General features: G+C 31.5%; 1 protein-coding gene across 6 annotated transcripts in view; it reads left to right on the top strand.

The window, feature by feature from the left end:
• LOC118191291 (uncharacterized) overlaps positions 1-25634 on the top strand; it is a 234831-nt gene that overhangs the window by 136775 nt on the left and 72422 nt on the right. For 5 of the 6 annotated variants that reach the window (XM_085815704.1, XM_035362093.2, XM_035362092.2 and 2 more), the window contains 2 exons: positions 5425-5505; positions 16088-16189. In XM_085815704.1, the coding sequence (XP_085671830.1) occupies positions 5425-5505; positions 16088-16189 (183 nt within the window). Of the gene's footprint in view, positions 1-5424; positions 5506-16087; positions 16190-21641; positions 21746-25634 lie in introns of those variants that run through there. The other variant, XM_085815705.1, reaches the window with a different exon arrangement.

Genomic DNA, 25634 nt, shown 5'->3' with positions numbered 1-25634 from the left:
AATCTTTCACAGCGAAGTTGGCCAAAACGGTCATGCATTCAGACATTGACAGACTGCCTAAATGCTTACGTCCATTTTCTACCCAGTGCTTTTCCCCATTATGTTAGTGTATGTCTCGTTGGTTTCAAGAGTTGTTAAATGACATACCAGTCATTTTTTGAAGCGATTAAAATTGGCTCTCTTATTTGAATGTACCTTCCACCCCTTATATAGTTTCAACATTTAGCTATTGATTGATGTTCACAGTTATAATCCTATCCTAAGGAGAAACTAGACATACTAAGTGAAATCACACAAAGATTCCCAAGAGAGAAGTAATCTCTTCACATAGGTAGGTCATTGTTTACACTGTTTTAGCTCTTTACTTGTACAGGGTTCGTAAGGTCCTTAAGAGTCCTTAAAAGTCCTTATGTTTTTTGGAATTGATTTTTGTTCCTTAAAAGTCCTTAATTTTGGCCAAAATGAGCAGAAGGTCCTTGATTTTAATCAATTGAAATTTCTGTCTGTTTTTACAACTGCCATTTTGAGCGTGAATTAGCATTTTGGAGGAATATTTTTGGCGATTCACTGACAAATATAGTTACCTTTTGAATTGGTGAATGGATTCATGGGTTATAATTTGCTCCTATTTCTAATACAAATGGTGGGATACTCGAGTTTCTGAGCAAGAAGTGAAACATAAGCATTTCTAAATTATTTCATTTTTTATTATGAAGAGTTCTTAACAGCTTTTTGCTTTTGGGGATGTGAATTCCTTTATTAAACAGATCTAATGTGGTGACCTGCCAACATTTTGGGGATTTTAAGATCAGTTTCTATAGAAAATTTTTAATTTTTTTGAGATCTGAGAATTTTTCGACAGTTTTTTTTTAAAGCATTGTAACAATGATAAATTTCATTAAAATAATTGTAATATTTTGAAATTATATTTAAAAAATAACATTAAAATAAAACATTTTTATTTTTCACTGTCATATTATAAAGTTCCGTTTCTGCAACTTATACAATATTTTTGAATCTGAAAAGTAAACAAGGTGTAATGCTATAAAGTAAAATTTATAAAACAGTTCTTAGCCAAAGCAAAATTAGCTATGTAATTAATTAAAAATATCTTTTAAATTTTTTATAGTAAGAGTTTTCTCAGAATATGCATTAGCTTTCTCTATAAAATTAATTTTACACCCCTCCCTTCTGTGTGGGGTTTTTTTTTTAATATTTATCTCTTTTTGCTGTTACAGAATTGGTAGGGATAATTTTCTTTAGGATTTTAGACATTTCAGCTTGAAAAGTTTAGAAGGATTTGAAAGCACGATTTATAGACCCATGATTCAAGAAGATTCCGGAAAAATGTGACAAAATGATAAATGTCTCCATGGTATTAATGCATAGTAGACGTGTTTTACAGAAAGTTTGTGATGAATTTCTTACTTTCCAGAGAACATCTGGAAGAACAATGAAAACATAATATTTGAATGTTTTACTTCTGATACTAGAATCTTTTATATATATATATATATATCTTCCCTTTATTTTTTCTACTTTTCACTAGACACAAGCATGGAAAATATCAGAAATGCTTCTGATCTTATCACATGGACAGACATTATAGAAAGGAATTTTTTTATTAATAAAGAAATTGAAAACTCATAATTTAAAATATTCGTATAATATGTCTTAATGCATCATACACAGGGAGAGCGCTAGGCATTTTCCTACCTGATGCAATGAAGGTGCTGAACACTGGTAGTTCGGTCCGGGTTTCGAGTCCTGGCGAGCGGGATGGCTGCATGGGTGTTTTCGTGGTTTTTCCCATGTGTAACGTATATACGAACCAGTTTTCCTTAAAAAGACCTCAACGGGGCATCCTTCCCTTTCTGTGTAGTGCCTAAGGGCGGAGCATGTAATAAGAAAAAAAAAAAAAAAATGCTTACTATAAATTCTAAATGTTTTGCCATTTCTAGATTATGTTGTTCGGTGTGTCACTAAATTCTAAAAATTCTGCCACACTAGCTCTGTAACCAGCCCTTACCATATATATTTTATATTTCCTCTGAATGTTCATATTACTGAAGAAATAAAATTAGCAGCTTTTTCTACACATCCTAAATGCATTTATTTATTTATTTATTTAGAAAACAGACATCATTAATTAAATCAAAAAATTTTAATGTAAAAAGGAAACGTCTTAAAGAAAGAAATTGAACACATAAAGAAAATTATTCTTCAAGGATATGTACAGTTATTATTATGTAAATTACCCTGTTGTTTATAATTTCAGCCTTTACTATAATTTCCCATTTCTATTTCCTCATATGATAGAGTTAATGAGCCAACTTAAATTAAAATTAAATTGAATAGTCTTTGAGACATCAGGCATCCCCGTTACCAACCAACCAACCAAGCACTAGTCCACATTCTTAGTTTGGATTTGACTCTTATTTAATTACATCACCATGTGCTGTAATTGATTTTCTTAGCATAAGAACATGCCTTTATGTTCTAATTTCTTTTAAATAAGAGTTTTGTTTAAATCTGTGCCTGATATTGTAGTTAATTTCAGACATAGCGATAATTTGCTTTACGTTTGTTAGGGGGGGGGTTTGGACTATTTGATTTTTACCAGATCACGTAAACCTTCATAAGTACATTGTGGAGAGGTTGACATGTTAGGATATAAAGTACACAGAAACTAGTTAAAATATTGGTTTGCATATTGAGACAAATTTTTGATTGCTAGAAAAGATGCTTAAAGAGAAGAAAATTGATATAAATTAGGCAAAATGTCTGGGAAGGCTTCAAATTAAAAAGACGCATAAATATTTTGTTGAGTGTTGTTGCTACAAAAAATTTATGTTTTCTATCTTTTAATGTGTAATTATCCTAATATTGTTTAAGAATCAATGTCATAAATTACATGTATTTTAAACTGTGAAATTTTATTAGATTGTGATTTTAATAGGGCTTTTTTTTTTAATATTATTAAAAAATAAATAAAATTTAACAGTGGCCATGTAAATCCATAATGACTAAGGTTATCTAACTACCTAATTTAATTATTTATAACTAACTGCTTACCCTTAAAAATTATCTCCATGTATTAAAGTTAGTTATTGTCTTTCATTAATCCTTACTGTGGTCACAAGATAAGACATAAAAATGTCAAAATTCATGTAAAACTTATTCTTTGCATCTAGTGAGACTTAATGCAAAACAACTTATCACCTCTGGTGCTTTAGTTGCTTATTAAAACCTTAAAGTATATTAATGGGGTTACAAACCCTGAAACATGACATGAAGTTGTGACACTAATTGTGTCAGACAGACCCTCAACTAACTTTCAAAACTTGTCAACCGTGCCTACATCAGCCATTCAGGTTTGTTTGTTCTAATCAGCAGGTCTCTCTTAAGCAAGCAACAGCAGTCACAACATCCAGTCTTTTGTTATGAATCATGCTGCTTATGATTTTACTTCTCATTTTAACCTTTGCTGCTTGACATAAAATCTACTTACTATTTACCTCTAGACTGAGCAAGTATGTGTCAAAATGAGACAAAAAAAAAAAAAAAAAAAAAAAAACCATAAAGCGAACTGTTAGTAAAATATAAATAAAATGTCACTTATCTTCTTTCAAATATGTCCAACTATTATAAGTGTAAAATATTTAATTCTATTTGATAAATTTCATAAAGTTTATTCTCAAACTTATTACTAATTATGTTATGTTTAATAATAATGCACCCCACTTATGGATCTATTTATTTTTAGGATAGTATTACAAAAGTGAAGTTCAGGCATAGACCATATTTTTAATTGAATTTATTCAGTTCCAGTTTGCTCATAGATTTTTAATGTTTTTCATTAATGGGCCTTTAAAGTCCTTAATTTTCGTGTGCAGAAATGTGTATGAACCTTGTCGTAATGGAGAAAGGAAATCCATTCCAACAAAAATTTATACACATATGTTTGAAAGGAACAGATTTTGGCCTATATCGATGTGAAAGAGAAAAATTATTTTATAAATGAACATTATTTTCTAAATACTGATGATGTCATTTCTCTCAGATCCTTTTATAACATTAATAGGATGAGGAAGGGATTTTTTTTTTTTTTTTTTTTTTTTTTTTTTTCTAATTTTGCACTTAAATTTCAGGAATTTTGATAGTTTGGATGCTGAAAATAGGAAAGTATTTGAAGCAATTCAGTAGAGAAGAGTTTTTCAAACTAGGGACCCAGCATGGATCATGAACTACTTACCTTTACAGGCTTAGATATTTTGACAGGTTATCAGGATCAATTTCAAGTAAACATCTTGGTAGTATGTGGCATATGCATTTGGATCATGAACTATCTACATGGATTGTTTCAGTTTTCCATGGGCCTTGGTATTCTTAAAATAAGCTGTCAGATATAGGATTGATAATTATATGTATGATTAGTTGCTGATTTGGTACTTATGTATTATCACATTCACCTTAATAAAAGTCACCAAATATTCAGAATGTGTCAAATATGGGCAGCCATGTGCACAACCATTCTTAAGTTGAATTGAATGAAGACTTATGTCATAATTCTTTTTCATCTGTAAAAAAATCGCCAATTTGTGCCAAGATGGTTGCATTAATATGCAAATACTGCTGGTTTGATTACAGCCTGAAAAATTAGGTTTCTGGAATTTATTTTTCTAAATGCCTAGTTGGAAGACCATTTTAGTTCTTTACCTAGATTTCTTGACATTAACATTTTTACTGACAGTTTTAAGTTTTCTACAGTTTTATTATCGTGAGCAAAGATTTTAAAGTATAATTTCAAAAGTTTACATTATTCTGTGTGTTGATCTCCTCCCTCCTTAGATGGTGGATGCACAGACCAGCTTCACAAACACTTCTTGACAAAAGTAAATAGATCATTGATAAAGTATTTTTCTTTCTATGAAGACAGATATTCTGAAATGGTTTTTAGATCCAAATAGCACATTTCTTTTGAGCTGCGAGGATGAGACAAAGGTAGCTACATAACATAAAGAGGTTATTACATAAAGGGCATTATTTATATGTACTATGTATTTATTCATTACAGTGCCATTTGTTGGCAAACTTTGCACCTATCATTTTGAAACTTTTGTATGACATTCTTAGAAATTTCACAAAAAATATACTGCTTTTTGTATTCCTTTACATTTGTTTTTGAGATTTTTAATTTTGAAACCAGGGACTCCTTTGCTGGATGCCCTGTATATCAATTTATTTTGGAGATTTTCTCCATTTTCTTATTTTTCAAATATTTTTCCTTTATTTTAAGACTTAAAATAATCTTTTATCTTTTAGGTTTCTTTGATAGTTAAAACTGACTGAGAGTATCACTATAAATTAAATCTGTTATGTTAATGTTTGTTTTTTCATGCAACTAAATTTTTTGTATTTTAGTTGTCTGGATCAAGGAAATTCCTTCTTAAAACATCACCAAATTCAAATTATTTAGAAATTCAGCAGCAGCAAGTCAAAAAAGTAAGTTTTGTAATATTTATTGAAACATTAACACATTTTCAATAATAAAATATACAGCTAGTGTTACTGTATTTTTTTAGTTTTTTTATTCACTTCTTAAAATTTTCTAGCACTTCTATGGTAAATTGATCAAAGTACAATCATTGTATTATTATTGTCGAAAATCATATTGCTTATAATCATAAACAGCATTTGTTTACAATGATATATTTCTTTATATATTTCAAATATTCTTTTTCTTAAAAATTTCTGAATGTTTTCCATTATAAGACAACATAACAAACACTTTTCCTCAGAAAGATAGGCTTCAACGTTGCCTTTTGGGCACGATAAATTAAATGCATCGTTGTTATCTCTTATAATATGCTGCTGGACAAATGCTAAAGATGGATTTCAAACTGCAGTGTGCCATAATATTGAGCAGGAGTAAAGGCTAAGCAGAATAAAATTTAGTTGCTACTATGTTCGGAAATTCGAATTAAAAACATTTATTGTTCAGGAAAACAAAAGTACAAAAGGTTTTAAAACATCCAAAAGTAAAAATGTGTTTCTTTTGATGTTATGTATCAGGAACTGGAAAAATGTATATATAATGACAGTACTCACTTTAAAAAAGTTTTTAGTACTAGATAGGTTCACCGTGGTGTGCGATGTAATTTTCCATACATCGTGTTATGCTTTGCACAACATTATTCACCAGCTGTTGACGCAATTGATCTCACTCTTCTGTTTGTGCATGGATGAGGCTGTTCTTGTTCTCTGGAGAATATTTTTGATCTGCAGGTTGTCTTCCCCGAGCATCCCAAACATTTTCAATGAGGTTTAGTTCTGAAAGAGCGTGTTGACTATATGAGGCATTAAATATTCTCTCTGTCTAGACCATCCTGACATAGAGTGTTCAATGGCATAGTGTGTTGTTATGCACAAAAAGGAATTTATCACAAAATGCACCATGGAAAAGGTGAACATGAGGAAAATGAACTCTATAAATGCATCGTTGGCCAGTCATATTCTCAGTTGTATGTGGGAGTGTGCAGCCATTGATATTGGTGGCAGTCCATACCATGATACTGCATTTTGGATTTCGGTCATTTTCCTCAATATTTTCTAGATGGCAGTACTACTTTCATACCAGATCAGGTAGTGTCTATAATCTATTGACAGAGTAAACCTACTCTCATCTAAGAATAACATACAATCCCAGTCTTTTTCAATCCAACTGCAATGCTGTCTACACCATTGCAAACTGGTTGATATGGTGGATAATGGAATACATGCAACAGAGCTGAGGTTATATACTTCTCTTCTCCACAAATGTCTGTTCAGGAGATCCACTGTCCAGTAGCAGCAATAAACTTATTGGCCCTCTGTGGAGTTGTAGTGCGTTTTTTTTTTTTTTTTTTTTTTTTTTTACTGACATGGCAATTTACCTGTCTCCTGTACACGTCATAATTTAACATTACATCCCCCATAATGCTTGCTACAGGTTCCAGTTGCTTAAAATTCTTTCTACAGCTGCAAAACAATGATGTATGTGTTGTTAAATTACTGGCAACATTTGTTATTTTTTTGCCGTTTTCCAGTCTTTCTAATGATGCTCCCACATGTAAAATTATCTAAGTGATGTTCGATAGACACACCAAAATTTTCAAGATTGTCAATTAAATCTTTCCCATAAAACTCAGTATGACAACTGCTAACATGCATTAAATGTTTCAAATCTTTTATCAGCACTATCACGTGATTGAGCAGGCAAATCTTTTTTTTTTTATCAGCACTATCACGTGATGAGCAGGTGAGGAAATGAATGTTAGCATACATACACCACTTCAATACTGTATCTGACACATTATTGTAATTTTCCTTCCTTTCATTTTGTGGTTGCTATAAGTGATAATGTGGTCTGTCCTTAGCAATTGTCCAGCAGTATAATATTCTTATTTTCAAAATAAGAATTATGAACAAAAAGTTTTAAAGAGTATCATTCTGTTTCAGTTTTTCTTTACTGAAATTTTTAACCTAAGAGATATATTTCTTATGTTTAGAAACATTTAACCACAATCAGAATATACATCATGAAAGTACATGTTTTTCCTGGAAGTGTCAAGTTGTCTCATATAGCTGAGAAAATTGTGTGGCATATGTTCTCCTGTGAGGGAAAAAAATCCAAATTTACTTTAAGTTCCATTAAAAATTAGCTTAATTTCTATTAAGTTCCATTACAAATTAGTTGAATTTTCATTAAAGTTAAATTTCTTGAAAAAATGAGAGCTGTTGTATATCATAAATAAACTGTTAGGTCCAGCAGTAAGCAAGAAATATTGCTGTGAAGTTTTGTGATTGTTAAGATACTCTTCATCACAAAAATTAGCACTGCATGGTAGTGATTAACGGCAACTATACCATGACTAAGCAGTGAAAAATAAGATACACTTGACCCCCTCCCCCCCCAAAAAATGGGACAGTTCTATATTTCACATTCTACTGGGCTGATTGACGAAATTCCAATTACGTTTTTCATGTCTCGAAAGTGTGACTTAGGATACGTATTAGATTTATATATAGCATTGTTCTAGCATAGGTATTTTGACACAAAATCAGACTTTTTCTGAAATGACATACTAATTTTTTTCCATATTTCAAATCTACAACTCAAATTATGCCTAAATATTAAATTTGGTAAAATTTATCTTGGCTAACTTCTTAATTTAATGTCTACCTATTTTCCTTTCCCTTCCATTGTGCAGGAGTGGGAAAAAAAGTCGCATCGTTCCTATCGTTTCTACATTGGGCATGAGCGGGAAAAAAGTCACATCGTTTCTGCTTTCAAATAGTTTTAACAAAGTGCCTAAACCACATTTGATATTATTATCGCTTTCGACAAATATGCTAAATTCCAAAACGTGCCAATATATAAACAGGCATATCTTCGGAAGCTTTGAATGAAGAACTATAATTTTTTGCAGGTATGCTTAGAAATACATCTACTTTAAGATGATGGTAAAAATTTTATAAGTTATAATTGAAAATTTTTTTTGAAAAATTTATAAAAATTATTTAAAAATACAAATTTAAAAAATAAATCATAAAAAATGAGTGAATTTTGTTTGGAATGAAACTCAATTTTGAAATGTGAAAGGAAGAATAAAATAAGTTTAATAAAAAAAGAGAGAATAATAAATATGTACCAAATTCAATTAACATTGAAGAACTAAAATTTTGAGAGCTAATTTTTTAAAAACTACTGGTACGATTTTTACAAAATGTGGCAGTTTGACATAATTTAAATCGTAGAATCAAAATATGGGGAAAAAAGGCATGTCATTAGAACAATGCTATAAATAAATCTAATACATATCCTAAAAGGCACTTTCGAGACATGAAAAACGAAAGTTGAATTTCGTTAATCGGCTCAGAAGAGCGGGAGATATAGAACTGTCCTTTTTTTTTTTCGCAGTGTACTTCCTTGGTAAAGCCAATGTCATGCTTAGTTGCTAAAATTGTCTAACTGAATTGCCCAGTCTACAATGGGTAAACTTCAAATTTGCCAAAAAACTTAAGTTGCCATTTAACAAGGGAATATAGGAATATGAAAAGTAATAAATAAACTATAACAGTACATCCATGCATACAGCAATTTTTTACAAAACTACACACTTCTCAGCTCCAGCAGCCATTTTATTTGCTGGATATTGTTCCTTGTTATTTCTTTCATTTCTTCAAAACCAAATGCAGTTTAAAAGGGGTAAGTACTTCAGAATTTTGAGATTCTTGTCTCTGTTCATATTATATATATGTTCAAGTATTTTTAAATAAATTCAGTACAATGTTTTCTGACCTGTTCTCATATTATGTATTCAGTACAAAGTCCAAGAGTCGAAATCATTGAGACTTCGGTGATTCCAGATTTTAGATCATCAGTTTAAATATAGTAAGATGACATGTAGACATAGCAACATTGGGCCTTCCTTTACTGTTTAGATCAAAGAGAAAAATGTTGACACTCCCCAACCATTAAAAGTCTGAAAGTATGATCCTAGTAAATATCAGTATAACATCAATTAATGTTTTGTCATTGGTCAATTAATGTATTGTCATTGGCCCTGGAGCCACTTCCTCAGTAGGTGTTTAAATGTGACAGGCAGGAATGCCACTTAATCAGGAGTAAAATTGCATTTACAGCACACCTGTTGCATTTTATTGAGAAAGCAAGTGTTGTAATAAATATTTTCCATACCTAAATTTTTTTTTATTTCATACTAGCCGCTACGCGGCCAGCCTTCGTCTGGCTTTTTAAATATACCAGAAAAATGCCAAAAGCGAACACCAACCATTAAATTAAAACTGCACAGAATTATCACCCTCATTTTTCCAAGCGGTGACAGTGCTGATTTTCAATAGTCAGCAGTCCAGTATCCAAAGCATTGAATGAAAAACTGTTGCCAAATCAGTCTGTTAGCTTACACGCAGCACGAACAACACACACAGACAGACTCTTTTTTTTATTATGTTTAGAGATTACTTTTTTGTCTAGTAGGCTGGAGGTCCGGATATTAGATCATTCTGGATATTGTATATCCATTTGGATTATACACCAATGAGCCAAAACACGACTGTCCAAAATTTTTTCAATCAACTCATCTGGATGATGTGGAGGACACATGATTAAGTTGGAATGGTATTTAACTGCTGCCAGAGAAGGTAAGGAATGATTCTTGCACTTAATTTTGTGAGTGATAGGAAAGGCTGCTGATCTAAACAAATTTGATAAAGGGCAGATTTTATTGGCCCCAAAACTTGGAACAAGTATCTCCAAAACTGCACAACTGGTAGGTTGTTCACGATCTGCCATTGTTAGTATTTATGCAAAGTGGATAACTGACAGTGAAACCAGCAGTAGACGCTGGACGTTTGCGTGTCATCAAAGAAAAAGGATGTTAGAGACTATTCCGCTTGGTGCAGCAAAATCGGCACCAGACAGTGGCTCAGCTGACAGCCCGATACAATGCAGGACAAGTTTTTCGGAACACACAGTTCATTGAACACTGTTGGACTGCGTAGCAGATGTCTCAATTGTGTGCCTCAATTTACCAAGTGTCATTGCCAACAATGCCTACAGTGGGCCCTGGAACATCGAACCTGGACCAGGGATAAGTGTAAGACAGTTATCTGGTCAGATAAATCGTGATTTCTCATTTATCACGTCTATAATTGAATCAGAGTATGTCGTCTTCCAGGTGAACAGTTGTTCTGCCCCTGTACAGCAGGTCATACACAGGCTGGTGGTGGTGGTGGTGGTGGTATTATGCTTTGGGGGACATTCTCTGGGCAGCTCTGGGACCCTTAGTTGTGGTAGAACAGCCTCTGAAAGCTGTGGATTGTCTGAACATAACTACGAATCAGCTGCACCCTTACATAGTGTCAGTTTTCCCTACTGAAAATGAAATCTTCAAGCAGGGAAATGCCCCATATCACAGGGCTCGAACTGTGTTGAAGTGATTTGAGAAGGATAAGAATGAATTCCAATTAATGTCCTGGCCTCAATGGATGTTTAACCCGTTACAGCATATTTGGGTGCTATGTGTTATTGAACAGGCGGTCATAATATTTTGGCTCTCTCTGTATGTACTGTATGCACAAAAGTCTTTATCCGGCTTTTTATTTTTGGAACTGTTTATTCAGGGTTCGTAGTGGTCCTTACAAGTGCTTATAAGTCCTTATATTTGAAAATAAAATATAAAGGCCCTTATAGGTGCTTACTTTTTCTTTAAAGCCCTTATTTTTTTGTTTTTAGTGCTTATTTTTTGCTTTTAGTGCTTTTTTTAAATCCTTTGTTTTTAATGAACGCACATTTTTCCCCCATACCAAAGCCGAAACTAAATAAACAACTTTTCTTCCTTATATGCAATGTCAGATGGTGAATCATACTCCCGGAAATTGCTTTCCCCCTTCTTCTGCATTAATGTAACCAATGGTGCACGCGAGAGTACAGACAGGTGCATGTCGTTCTATTGGCCAAAGAATTGCAAAAACGGTAGAAAATTCCGGTACATTCGGTATTCTTTTCCTCCCACCCAAATACTACACACGTTTGAATTTCTATCAAGATTTTTATAATTTGCATTCTCGTTCCGCATGGTCAGTTCATATTCGTGTTTATTGTGATCGTTATGCTTATATTAGGAGCATATGTATGAATATTTATAATAATATAGTAGCAGTAACTGCTGAAGTATAGATAAACTTCCAAAAAAGGGTGTGTTTTTACACAGATTAGCTTTCTAAGGAATAATATTCAGAATGGCTTAAATAAAAGGAAAGTAATCGAATAGTCAAAATAATTTCATTTTCTTTGCCAATACATTATACAGTACGGAGGTTGGGAGTTTCTCCGCAAAATCTCTAATATTGAAGCAGCGGACTTTTTTTTGTCACTGTCCAATCTGGATTGAATAGGACTAAAAGTTTTTGCGGTCTACCCAACCCAATCCAAGATTGATTCTATTCCGGAAATTTAATACATTTTGTTGAAAATTAGATTCAGAAACACCCTAGATTAGTAAGTCTCTTTCTTTTCCTTTATTTAGTTCTTTATTCTCCGAATACCGGCAGGTGTTGATTCCAATTGCGCACTATCACATATGGAAGAATTATGCCGCAATACTTGCGGCATAATTCTTCCATATGTGTATTGCGCAATAACGTTTGTTAAAAGTATTGCGCAATAACGTTTGCCAAGTATTGCACAGTAACGTTTGCGGTATTTTGCATCGATAATTAATTTTGGTGTTCAGTATGAGATTTGTTTATGAACACTTAAAAGAGTTTTACTGTGCTTTCTAAGCAGAATATTTCTCAGTTCCGTTGGTTTTTATATGATGCACATATCGAAATGTCAAAATCATTTATTTAGCCTAAATTTAAATCTAAAGAACGGCTACTATCTCCCCCCACTCCTCTTTTTCCAGTTACTATCCGGAATATTCGGGAATTTCTGAGTATGCGGGTTAGTTAAGCTTTTACTGTTAAAGGATGACCGCATGAAGCAATTTCCCGTCTTCTGATTTCAGAAATGTGCCTCTTTTTTACTTAAATTACTTTGTTTGGGATATATGTTAAGGGAAAACTGTTATGGAATGAAAATTTAGAAAATGTTCAGAATTTTGATTTAAGTTTAAATTATTTAAATATTAATATGAGTGGGAAAATAAGTTGTATTTATTATTAGGTGCCAAACGAATACAATTAATATGGCTTATTATTATTGATTTTCCATATTTTCAACTGAAATATCATCATTAAATTTTGTAATATAGTTCTGCATAGTTTTTTTCTCTCATTGTAAACTAATTCTGTAAATTGAACTGTCATTTAAAATTAAAAAAAAAAAAAAAAAAATTGTTTTCCATTGTTGAAGTAATGCTGATTCTCGTAATAAATATTGCATTGCTCATATTTTAAATTACAAGTCTAATTTTTCTTTTAAGGTTATGCAGTTGTGTATAATGTAATTAGACAGGTGCTTATTTTTTCCTTAAAATGTGCTTTAAAAGTGCTTATAGGTGCTTATTTTTTTAACTAAAATGTGGCTATGAACCCTGTTATTGTAGACATATACTTTCAATCACAGAAATATTTTAAATGAATAAAAAGATTCATTTTTTCATATTTTTAAATTTAAAAAAATTAATTTTATGTAGAATACAAAATCTACCTATTTAGATATTCCTACAGCCCCTATGCATATATCTAGGAAAATTTTATACTTGTTATAAAAAGTCAAACACAAAAAGTTTGATTCCTTCATGATAATAATTGACAGAAATATTTGGTATTGAAATCAGGAGTCATATTCAAGGACCATACAGAAATTAGAGTGAATTGTTTGCAATTATATGTGACTAAAAATAAAATGTCATTTAGAAAAAGGTTTCTCGTATTAAGAGATTATGTGATGAACATTTCTCTGCAAATTAATAAAAAAAAAATATTGATCAGTATAATTTTTTCCCAAAATGGATGTGTGATAGATTTGTGTTCTAGAAAATACTGAAAGGCTTTTGTAGGGTTATATAACCAACTCATAATATTACTTTCATGGATTAAGAGTGAAAAATATTTGTACTTTTACCTAACATTTTTAAGATAACCAGATATCGATTCTAAAATAATTAAAACTTCATGAGAATATTAGTAACATATTTTTCAACTTTGATAACTTATAAATTACTTGTGTGAAAGTTCTTTCAGTATACTAATGTTGCAAAATTATAAATAAAAAAATAGGGTACTCTTCTGTTTTGAGGGCCGGAAAAAAATTGCAGCGAAAATGTATGCGCAAAAGCGCCCATTTAACAGTGTGCCAAATCTAGCGTATGCGTTGGTTTCAGATTGCATAAGTTTATATAGTTCTATATTTCTTAAGACGCCATTGAAATACTAGTTTAATTTTTAAATCCTTTTTTGATATCCTATGGATTTAAGAATTTGGAAATTGCCCATGACGAAAAGTCGGCAATAGAATTTTGGGTAAAGTGCAGAATAACCCACTGCTTGACGCGTTTTTAAGAATTGCTCATACTCGGTATCCACATGCACATCGACTATTTTCACTTTAAAAAAAAATCCCAGAATTGCACAAAAATGGCACTGTGCACCCCCTTGACTTTATCTATGTACACATCAACCTATTTTCATTTAAAAAGTAAAATAAAATTGACAAAAATCCAATTGTTTTTACCCTTGTGAAAAGCGGCAAACAAATAAGTGAGCAATTCTGCACCTCTGAATTCCGATTCTGAATATTTTCAAAGAAAAGGCATCATTCATTATAGAAAATTATGCTTGAACAACCAACGAGATGAAATTATGCTTTAGCGATAAGTCGGTAGAGAAATAGCGATGCAAGCATCCATTCAGTTATGTTTAGCAATTTTTATATACTGCTAAATTATAATAATGATCTGAAATAGTTATTTACTCTTATCCTTTCATTCAGTCATGTTTAGACTTTTTCATATAAATTAGAATAATAAAAATGTATTATATGAAATAAACCTTTCATCTAAATTAAAACATCAATTTTAGATCGTTATTTACTATTACACTTCCTTTCTTGCCGCAATTATTAGGGTTGCCACAATTATTTTTGGCAGCATTGGCATCAACAATAGTTTGGTGATTTTTACGTCCCTCGAAACCGAATAGTACCAGAAATAGTAAATCATAAAGGATTTTCATTGAATGACATTTAAGTAAGGAAACTCAACCTCAAATTATTATAATTTGTTTATTAACTCTTTGCACTCGAGACCTTTTTCACTTGGGCAAACCAGCAACTCGAGACAGTTTTCTACATATTTCGTGAACTTCTTATGGCTAATTTTATTTAATACACAATTGAAAAATATAATGCTTCTTTTATGTCTGAAGATACTTGCGATCTTGTGGTTATTTCATGGGATGCAATTAATATTCTATGTGGTATTTCTTCGGTTTTACATTATCCATTTTGAATTTTCTCTCTTTTCTGCTGAATCACTGTCGCTTTCATTTTCACTATTCTATTACATTAAATTTTCGCCTTCTTACACCTTTTACTTCATTGCTATCTTCATCACTGCTTTTCTTTTCTCTATCATCAAGTAATCTGTGCATATACATAATTTTATTCTTCATCAGCAAAAGATAGAATTCAAGTGATTTCTTCATGATATTCCATGTTTAATGAGCTCCGTAACTTTGGAAATAATATTCCTATTACCATGAATGTCAAGTTCGAACTAACATCAAAGACACATATAACAGTAAATCTAAAAAAAAATTTATTTAAGATTAAAGATTGGCAGTTATTTTATACATATGTATTGTTGAATGCAGTCATGAAGCAATATTGACCAAACCAAACCTAAATAAATACCATAACCGCCCGAATTATTGCATTAAACCAAGTGGTGATCGAGAATCACCTCTCGAGTTATCGCATCAAATCAAATGGTGACTGAGAGTCACCTCTTGAGTGCAAAGATTCACACCATTTTAAATTTGCATTGAAGGGTTACTTCAATGCAAATTTAAAATGGTGTGAAATATTGCAAATTTTGAAACTGAGTATTTCTGTTAATTTTTGTTATATGGGAGTTAAATTTTTTCTATTTAATTTTTTTATAACAAGTACAAAATTTTCTTAATCATATGTTTAAGGACCAGAGGAATTTAAAAATGTTTTGATTCTTTATTTTATACAAAATTAATTTATTTAATTTGAGAATATGAAAGCTTGAATTTCTCATTGTTTAAAACTTTTTTGTAATTGGAAGTATATAGTCGATCAAGATTGGAAAAATAAAGGCAGAGTAAGGACTTTGTGGATATGGCATGTGTATGTCTTTTGGGTAATAAAGCAGGCTGTTTTTCTGATTTACTTGAAATGTTAGTTTATCTATACTGAAATTTAATAAAGTGATTTATAAATGAATGTTTCATACTTATTTTCTTCCCCCCCCCTTTTTTTCCCCACAGACTTCTCCTTTTTTAAATAATGGTGTAATTTTCAGTTCTTTTAACTATACTGTCTTTTTAGTTGAAAATGTCAAGTAAGCTTAAAAGGATAATTTCTGTTCCTGATGTTAAAGCTCTGTATAACTCTGAGATGAACTTCAGGTCAAAACTCATTTCATATCAGGTAATTGCTTATATACTTTTTGCAATCATTAGAAAATGTTTTGGATTTTAAATTTCTTAACTCTCCATACATCATTTTTCATGGCTACGATAAAGCTGTCTATATTATCATGCATAAAATGTAGAATTGTAGAAAACATATTAGGGAATATTTATATGAAATAAATTTTAATTATAAAAGTCATACTGTAAAATGTATCGCTTAAATCTGATTGTTATGGATTTACTTAGTATAAAATTTCATTAAATCTTTATTTTCTTTATCACAGTGATATCAGTCAGTGGAACCACAAAGATTTTGCAAAATTCTGTCAATTCCTCAAGTTTTTTTTAAAAGTTTATATTTTTATTTTTATACTGTATATTGTATACTATATATTACTTTTGTTTAAAATTAACCACATCACCATATTCCCCAAAACAGACATGTTGATTTGCAAAGTGTCTTCAGTCATCAATAATGGCACACACATATCGGGGTCAATTGCAGTGTGCATCATTACCCCTCCCCTAAGAGACACTCTAGGCTTACTGTTTTTGAACCCCTCCAGAATGCAGTGAAAATGAAAAGCAATGACCTCACGGCCGGGTGAGTCATATTTGAATCGCCATTTAATTCACTCTGTGGCCGGGCATACCACATTTGACTTTTTAGATAGACAAATGCACGTGTTCTCGATGCTTTGAGGTAATTTTTATTTTTATTTTTGCAAAATAGGTATCTGAACGTAGAAGAATATACACAAATGCTAATTTATTAGTGTTGAGTAACATGCTGGCTCTTACTGCATCATTTCATATAAACAAATGAACATGTTCTCGATGCTCTGGAGTACTTATTAATTTAATTAATTTATTTTATTTTTTTAATCCCCATATAGTGGAGTAGATGTTCTATCATTAGAGTCTTTTTTATTACTCTTAGATTTTTCCAGCATTGAGACGAATATTTTGTATGGCTTAGTGAAAGTTTTTTTTAATGTTCTATTTTTTCATGGCAAAGCGCTATCTGACCGTAGAAGATACACAAATGCTAAATGAGTCAAATTTGCTGATATTCTATTCCTGTGACATTTACAACGTTGGACTTTGCGTACACCCATGTTTCAAAGAATATCATACACTGTCTCTTTTTTGAAATATTGCTTCCTTTTCGTTGTTTTCATATTGAATTTTTATGAAAGACAGTTTTAATATTTTTTAATTTTAATTATGTGTTGTGTTAAATAAAATCTGCGATTGTTTCAATATTTTTCCATATATATTTAATTATGGGATAAAGGAAAAATGATATTATTCTAGAATGAGTATTTTATAAAATTTTTAAGGAAAATATAACAATAAAGTTTTAAAATTAATTCTGACAACTACCTGAATGTTCTTCTCATAATGTACCAAAAATTGGAAAAATTGGATGACAAATTTAATTTATACGAATTTTTTTATAAAGTTAAGCTTAGCAGCGCGAATTGCCCGTCCCCACAAGATGGCGTATCCGGTTAACGCGCCGTCCCAAGAGAACGCTTTGGTAATAGAGGTGCCCGTCATGAACGGGTTAATAGGTCCACAGCCAAGTTAAAACAGGATTATGCAAAAGCATGTTCAAAGACGGGAAATAGGAATTCATTTCCAGGTCTCTTTCAGTTGGCATTGCAATGGAACTAGTGCTGATTTGAAAGCATGGCTTTAGGGAATTGTCTTTGTTAATTTTCAAATATGATACTAGGGAATGTAAAATAATTTCTTCTTCGGAGTGTGGAGATGATATTCAAGATCCAAGTAGGTGGTGTGCCTTCACAAGCTGATGAAAGGTGGGGAAGAAACAGTTCGAAGGCCAAATTAGCATGTAAAAAGAATGCAAAAGAATTATTTAGCATAAATTACCATGTGTTTCTGCATATGAAGCTCAAAACATGGAATTTTAAACTTTCTGTCATTTCTGAAAATCAAATTTATGAGAACTGAAAAATATGAAAAGAATTATTGCTCCTGTTTTGCAACAAATCTCTCTTGAATATAGTGTATAATCTCTCCTGGCAGAAATACAAACCTCACATCTTTATTTCATGCAATTTACTAAAGCTCTTGACCAAGTCTCGTGGAATTGCAGGTGAGTCTTGTAAAAGTACATGTTTCAGATCTTGAAGGGTCCGGATTTGGCATGGTGCATTTTAGCAGCCTAATGCTTCTCTAACATGCTGAACCAGGTTGAGCCTGGTGAGTAATTTGGCAAATTCATTCAAATGTTATCTTTCATTTATATGCATTTTTAGAGATACTTGATTCAGGTGAGCATTATCATCCATTAGCAATACATCTAGACAATCAGCAACCCTAAACAGACTTATGTTGGAATATGTTTTGAATGTACCTGTCTGAAGATGAATGTGTGATAAAACATTTGTTTACTAACATAATATACAAGCTCATAAAGCCTTCTTACAGCAGTACAACAATTGAGTTCGTTGGCAGCATAAAGGTCTAAATTTAACTATGTTATTATTGTGTCATGGTTTCTTCAAACTGACAATAACAGAAAATGGTCTTTAGATATGATTGTCGCTCATGACTGCTCTACGCCAGGTTGTCTTCTAACTGATTCACTGCTTAAAAGAGCAGTTCCGAAATTCTTGATATGACATTTTGAGGGATCTTGCATAACCTTCATTTGTATTTGCTTCATCTCAGGTCTATCAATTAACTGTTTTTTCTGTCATTTGCTTAAATGATGCTTCTGGATCATAACTAATAAATACTGACCACTCTCTGACATCACATTAATTTGAACAACTCTACATACCTGATTTTTGACATTGTGCAACACATTTTCAGTCATCTAACTTGCATATTGCATGTACTATACCAAGGAATTTCAACTTTTTTTGCCCCTTGCAGCCTTTCACCATTGGTAGAAGCACCATTCCCCACCCCTCCTTTCCAAAACTCAAATAAATCTATACAATTATCTAGATTTAGATTAATTTTAATGGGTTTTATAAATTAAGCAACAAAAACTGCTTAAGATGTTTGTAAATACTAAAACGTGAATAAAAGTAGCTTTTTATAGTTATTGAAACTAAATAGTATCAATCTTAATAAAAGGATAAAAATGTTAATATGACACTTAAATAAAAGGCTGACCCACTGAAGTATGAAATTCCCCTTAGGGGTATTCCCTTAATCTCTGTACTAAGCTATATGCAGAAGTACACTCAGTTGCAACTAATTTACATAAATAATTACATCATTATAGATTGGATTAAAACCTTAATCACCAAACATAGTTTTACTTACTTGTAGGAAGTAAAGGAAGTATTGTAACTATAGAAATTTTTGGGTATCATATTTCAACGAAAATAACCATTTTGACTGCTTTGGAATCCATTTGAGTGATGTTTTTGCATGACGTCTGTACATATAGACATAATAACTGGCCTCAGAAAGTTGAAATTTTATATATAGGACTGCTATAACAGGTAGCTATGCACCTCCCTTTTTGGTTGCAATTGGCCACATCAAAAGTTTATAAATATATATATATATATATGTGATGTACCAGCTTTAGTCGTAGCTTAAATTATCAGACGATAAGTTTAAAAAAAAAAACAGGATCCATTTATTATTATTCAGGAGAAATAGCAGTTACAAAATCAGATATCCGGAGTAAATAAAAAGAATTACTAATAACTTTTTGTATGAAGTTTACTGCATCATGACATTTAAGAAAAAGCCCCCGATATTCCTTTGCAGGTCCTTTTATAGCCTCTGGAAAGGCAAAGCTTCAAAGAAATGACGTCAGCCAATCCAGTTCGCTTTAATTATTTCCAGAACATTCTATAACTGTACATGTAGAAAAGGTGGGAAAAACAACTTGACTACGGGGCTGTGGATTTAATTCCACGTACTTTCAAATAAGAGAACATCGCCATTAAAAATGAAAAGAACATACAGTTAGAATTTTAAGTGTATTCTTAACTATGGAATTTTATTATTACAAAATATTCCCCCCATCTGAAAAGGCTTGAAGCCGGGCACCTCGACCACAAGACATTCCAGATAGAAAAAATATTTCAAATAATTGCTTAATTCTCGCATCCAGAATTCGAGTTACAATAATATTAATCTTAAATAGACACTTTCACTATAACTTAGTCAATAATAATATCAATATATAAATTGTAAATAATATATCTTAATATATTGACATTTATAGAAAATAAAGAAAAATGACATTATGCATGCAGTATTGGGAAAACATTTCTCGAGAACAGTTTCAGTTCTGGATCCAGGTCTTTAGAGATTGCTGCAAAACATTAGAGCAGTTCGTATTGTACAAATCTTTCATTTCCAGTTCGCCGTGGCTTTAATATTAAAAATTTCTATTTGAGGTGAGGTATTCCTCTATTTTTTTTCTTCATATCATTGACAATTGCAATACTTGACTAATTTCTTAACATTTCCTTTTGACTTTTAGTTTGTTTACAGTATTTCATTTTGACTACTTATTCATATAAAACACTTATTTTGATGATAATCATTTTACACAATAATTTTACTAGTATTTTACCTTTTACTATCGACAATGACAGTTATGTCATATACTGCATTGTCGTTCAACACAACTTTCAACTTCAATAGTATTTTATAATTACCATTAATGTCGTTGCCAAAAATTGACACATAAATACAAAGGTTCAAAACAACACACCAAAAATTTACAACACAGAAAATTAGACATTAAATAATTAGAGGTGCTCTAATTACCTTTAGTAGCAACCCAGTTGAGCGTTTACCAAAAGGAAGGTGTGTCTACCTGTTGGTGATGTAGTTTAAAATTTGGTAGTGTCGTAGTGTGGAAACATGGACAATATCAGTAGGTTTCTTTGTGTGGTAATTCTTTTTATCAATTTCATAATTAAGCTCAGATAATTTTTTGACAATTTGGTATGTTCCAGAATAGGGAGGTGTCAATTTACATGTATTCGGAAATTCAAATTCATCAAATAAAATTAGGTCACCAGGTTGAAAATCTACATCTGCAAATTTTGTGTCATAACGACTTTTATTCTTTTTATGATATTCAATAGTTCTCTCTTTAGCTAATTTTCTCGCTATGTCAACCGGAGGGTAAGTATTTTGATCTAGGGGAGAATCGAAAGGAAGTTTTCCGAGTAAAAGATATGCAGGGGTGAATTTAGTTACCGAATGAGGGGAATTATTATATTCACTAATAACTTGATCCAAAATTTTCGTCCATGAAATTTTCGATGATGTAGAATTTACTTTACATCTTAAACGGGTTACTAGGGTTTGGTTCACACACTCTACTTTACCATTTGTCTGGGGGTGATGGGCAGTAGTTAGAAGTTGTTTTACATTATAATTTCTAAGAAATTTTTTAATCTATTGCAGGTGAATGCGGCATTGCGGTCACTAAGGATTTTTTCGGGGACTTGAAATTGGAAAATTTGTTTCAAAATATTAGCATAAGTTTCTGTAGTTGCACTTTTAGATGGAAAAGCCCAGACATATCATGTGGCATGATCGATCACAAGATGTAAATATTTTTTTGTAGAATAATAATAATTAAAACAGCCGACTGTATCAATAGAAAGACATTCAAAAGGTTTATCGGTTGGGGGTACTTCTTGCATAAGTCCAAATTTTTTATTTTTTTTATTTTTATTAATTTGACAAACATGGCAATGTTTCACGAAATTTCCAATATCTTTACTAATGTAGGGCCAATAATATTGTGGGGTGATTAAATTTAACATAGCATGAATACCTAGGTGTCTGAATTTTTCATGAGTTTCAGTTAATAATTTTAATCTTAAGGATTTTGGTACCACAATTTTATAACCTTTTTTCTTCTTAATTATCATCAAATCATTTAATTTACATATTTTTTATCACACACATTGTCACTTTTTTGCTGTTGTATAATTTCATCACAATTAAGTAAATACACAGAATGTTGGAGCTGGTGAGAAACAGGTTGTCTAGAAAACATATCAGCTTCAACGTTTGTAAAGCCTTTTTGATATTTAACTTCATAATAAAACATACTGAGTCGGAGTGACCAACGGAATAATCTGCCTCTTAAATTCTTAACATTTTTAAGCCAAACAAGGGCTGCATGATCGGTATGGATCGTAAATTTTTGACCGTGAAGATAGTAATAAAATTTATCTAAAACATTCAAGTTCTGTAATTGCATAATTTTTTTCGTAATCTTTTAAAGCTCTAGAATGGTAGGAAACTGGGTGTAATACATTACTTTCATCTGGCTGCTTCAAAACAGCTCCCACAGCAGTCCGTGATGCATCAACAAAAACATGACAAGGTTTATTCGGATCATACAATTGTAAGACTGGTTTTGAAATAAGAATATTTTTCAGTTCGTCAAAAGCAGTTTGACATTGATCATCCCAATGCCATGGTGCATCTTTTTTCAATAATTTATTTAGAGGAGATCTTAATTTAGCATAATTAGGTATGAATCTATGATAAACATTTACACAATCAGATAAAACTCTTTGTACATTACACTCTTTGTACATTACTTGGATATTTCAAATTTTTAATACTTTCAATATTTTGGTTATCTGGGGTAACTTTACCTTTTCTAATTTCATAACCTAGAAAATTGATTTTATCTTTGTCAAAGACACATTTACTCTGGTTCAATTTAATACCTTCTTGAATAAATATTTCAAATAATTCACTCAAATGCTTTAGATGTTGTTCTTTGGAAGAAGAAAAAACAATTATGTCATCAAAATAACTACAAGCAAATTGGATTTTATTTTTAGTGAGGATGCGTTTAATAACTCTGTTAAAGATAGCCAGTGCATTTTTGAAGCCAAAAGGGAGTCTTAGTCATTCATACAGTTCAAAATTTGTAATGAAAGCCAATTTTTTGGTGTCATCAGGGTGAATAGGAATGTGCCAAAACCCTGATCTTAGATCTATTGCAGAAAATACATTTGCATTACTTAATTTGTCTAATAAAAAGTTTATCCGGGGCAGGGGATGAGCATCAGGCTTTGCTAAAGCATTCAACTTGAGATAATCAATACACATTCTTTTTTTTTTTTTTTTTCCCCTCATCGCATTTTAATACTAAAGTTACTGGGGATGCATAAGGACTTTCCAGCAGACGATATCCAAATCATGCGGTTCTAACTATGAGACGCGCTCAAAATGCGAAGATAAAGCTGTATCACAATTCACAATTCTTCAGTTGTAAAAAAAAAAAAAAAAAAACAGACACAACTTGCACTTAAAAAGTTCTTTCTCTTCAATTGGATCTTAGGGTACACCTATCCTGCCGACTCCTTGTGATGTACCAGCTTTAGTCGTAGCTTAAATTATCAGACGATAAGTTAAAAAAAATCTGATGTGTACACCACATGACATCCTTGTGTGGAATATTAAATTATATGCATTTTTTCTTGCCTTTTATTTAAACTTATTAGATTGAATTAAACCTACTTCGCCGACAGCGCATAAACCACAATAGAATAAATGCATTCTTTAAAATTCACTTTATTTACCATAGCGACACTCTGGCGTTAGGTTTACTTAACAGTATTATATTTCATTCATATTATAACTCATAATGCACAAAATGTATATCATTTAAAGAATTATCTAATCATTGCCACATGTTCTATTCAAATACTATAATAAAGCTAGAACTATGTATAAAAGATATTAAGCAAACAAAACAAAAAAGAAACAGTTTTTCACAGACGATTGAGTATTTCTCATTTAATTAATTCAGTTCTCACTTCGCGAGAAGGCAAAAATACATAAAAACTCAAATTATCTATATTAAAAATTACGAAGTAAATCTCAAACGCTTATTTCCTCGAAAAAATTCCAGAAAGAATTAAGCATGATTTAATTCGCAATAATAAATGAAGGCGTTATCTTTGTTGTTGGGAAGCTAAATTTCTCTAGATTGGCAATAAATCCACTAGTCTCCTGTTTCAAATGTAAACATCAATGGCCGCCATTAAAAAAGGCTTAGTGGCAATTAAACAACTTTAAAATTGCTGATAATTCTAAAAATATTGCACACAGATTTAGTAAAGGCATTAATTCCTTAACCGGAAGATAAAAACAACATAATTCAATCATTTTTAAAGCAAAATATGTACAATTTACGAACATATAAGAGTAAAGAAACTGAGATCACTGAGCCGGGTAACAGAGTGGATATATATATAAATATATTTATATACGTTTGGTGTGGCCGATTGCAACCAAAATACGAGGTGCACATCTACATGTTATAGCAGTCCTATACACAAAATTTCAACGTTCTGAGGCTACTCGTTTTTGAGTTATGCGAGATACGTACGTACAGACGCCACGAAAAATTCTCTTCAGAATTAATTTTAAAGGAGTTTTTAATTTTTTTGAAGGAAAAGAGTATTTTATTTTGTCCTTACGTACAGATATCACGCAAAAACATCGTTAAATTGCATTCGATAGCGGTCAAAATGGATATTTTCGTTGAAATATGCTGCCTGAAACTTTTCGCGATTTTACTTCGTACAAGGAAGTAAAAAAACAGGATCCATTTATTATTATTCAGGAGAAATAGCAGTTACAAAATCAGATATCCGGAGTAAATAAAAAGAATTACTAATAACTTTTTGTATGAAGTTTACTGCATTGTGACATTTAAGAAAAAGCCCCCGATATTCCTTTGCGAGTCCTTTTATAGCCTCTGGCCTCATCAAGGCGGAGCTTCAAAGAAATGACGTCAGCCAATCCAGTTCGCTTTAAATATTTCCAGAACATTCTATAACTGTATGTGTAGAAAAGGTGGGAAAAACAACTTGACTACGGAGCTGTGGATTTAATTCCACGTCGCCATTAAAAATGAAAAGAACATACTGATAGAATTTTAAGTATATTCTTGACTATGGAATTTTATTATTGCATATATATATGTATATTTACCCACTGTGTTAGCCGCCTTGGTGAGCTCTGCTTTTTTATTCTTATGTGCTTATAAATTATGAATTTTTTGCTTTAAAAAGGATTGAATTATGTTGTTCTTATGGTCGGGTTAAGGTTTTTATGCCTTGCAATTGTTGTAGAATTATCAAGAATTTAAAAGATGCTAAGTGCTACTAAGCCTAATAGAACTGGCATTTGTTTACATTTGAAACCTCTTAGTAGAATAGTAAATTAAGTCAGTTTCTGCACGTTCAGTGTCTTTTTAACCGAGTGGGACCAAAAGTAAGCTTTTCGGGTTTGTGCACCAAAACATTTGCCTTCTTGTCTACTGGCCAAATTGCTTGTTTTTGCATAGAAACTTTAATTTTAATTGTAAAAATTGTTTTCTAATTGTTTTAACTGTGTTTGATATTTTATATTTTTCTGTATTTTGTAATTTTTAATGAAGGTGTTTTGAGTTTTATGTA

This window comes from Stegodyphus dumicola, chromosome 4 (assembly GCF_044657685.1).
Source record: "Stegodyphus dumicola isolate Sdum_Otavi_A_Nest chromosome 4, ASM4465768v1".
In the NCBI taxonomy this organism is placed as follows: Eukaryota; Metazoa; Arthropoda; class Arachnida; order Araneae; family Eresidae; genus Stegodyphus; species Stegodyphus dumicola.
This window is presented reverse-complemented; position numbering and strand designations above follow the sequence as displayed.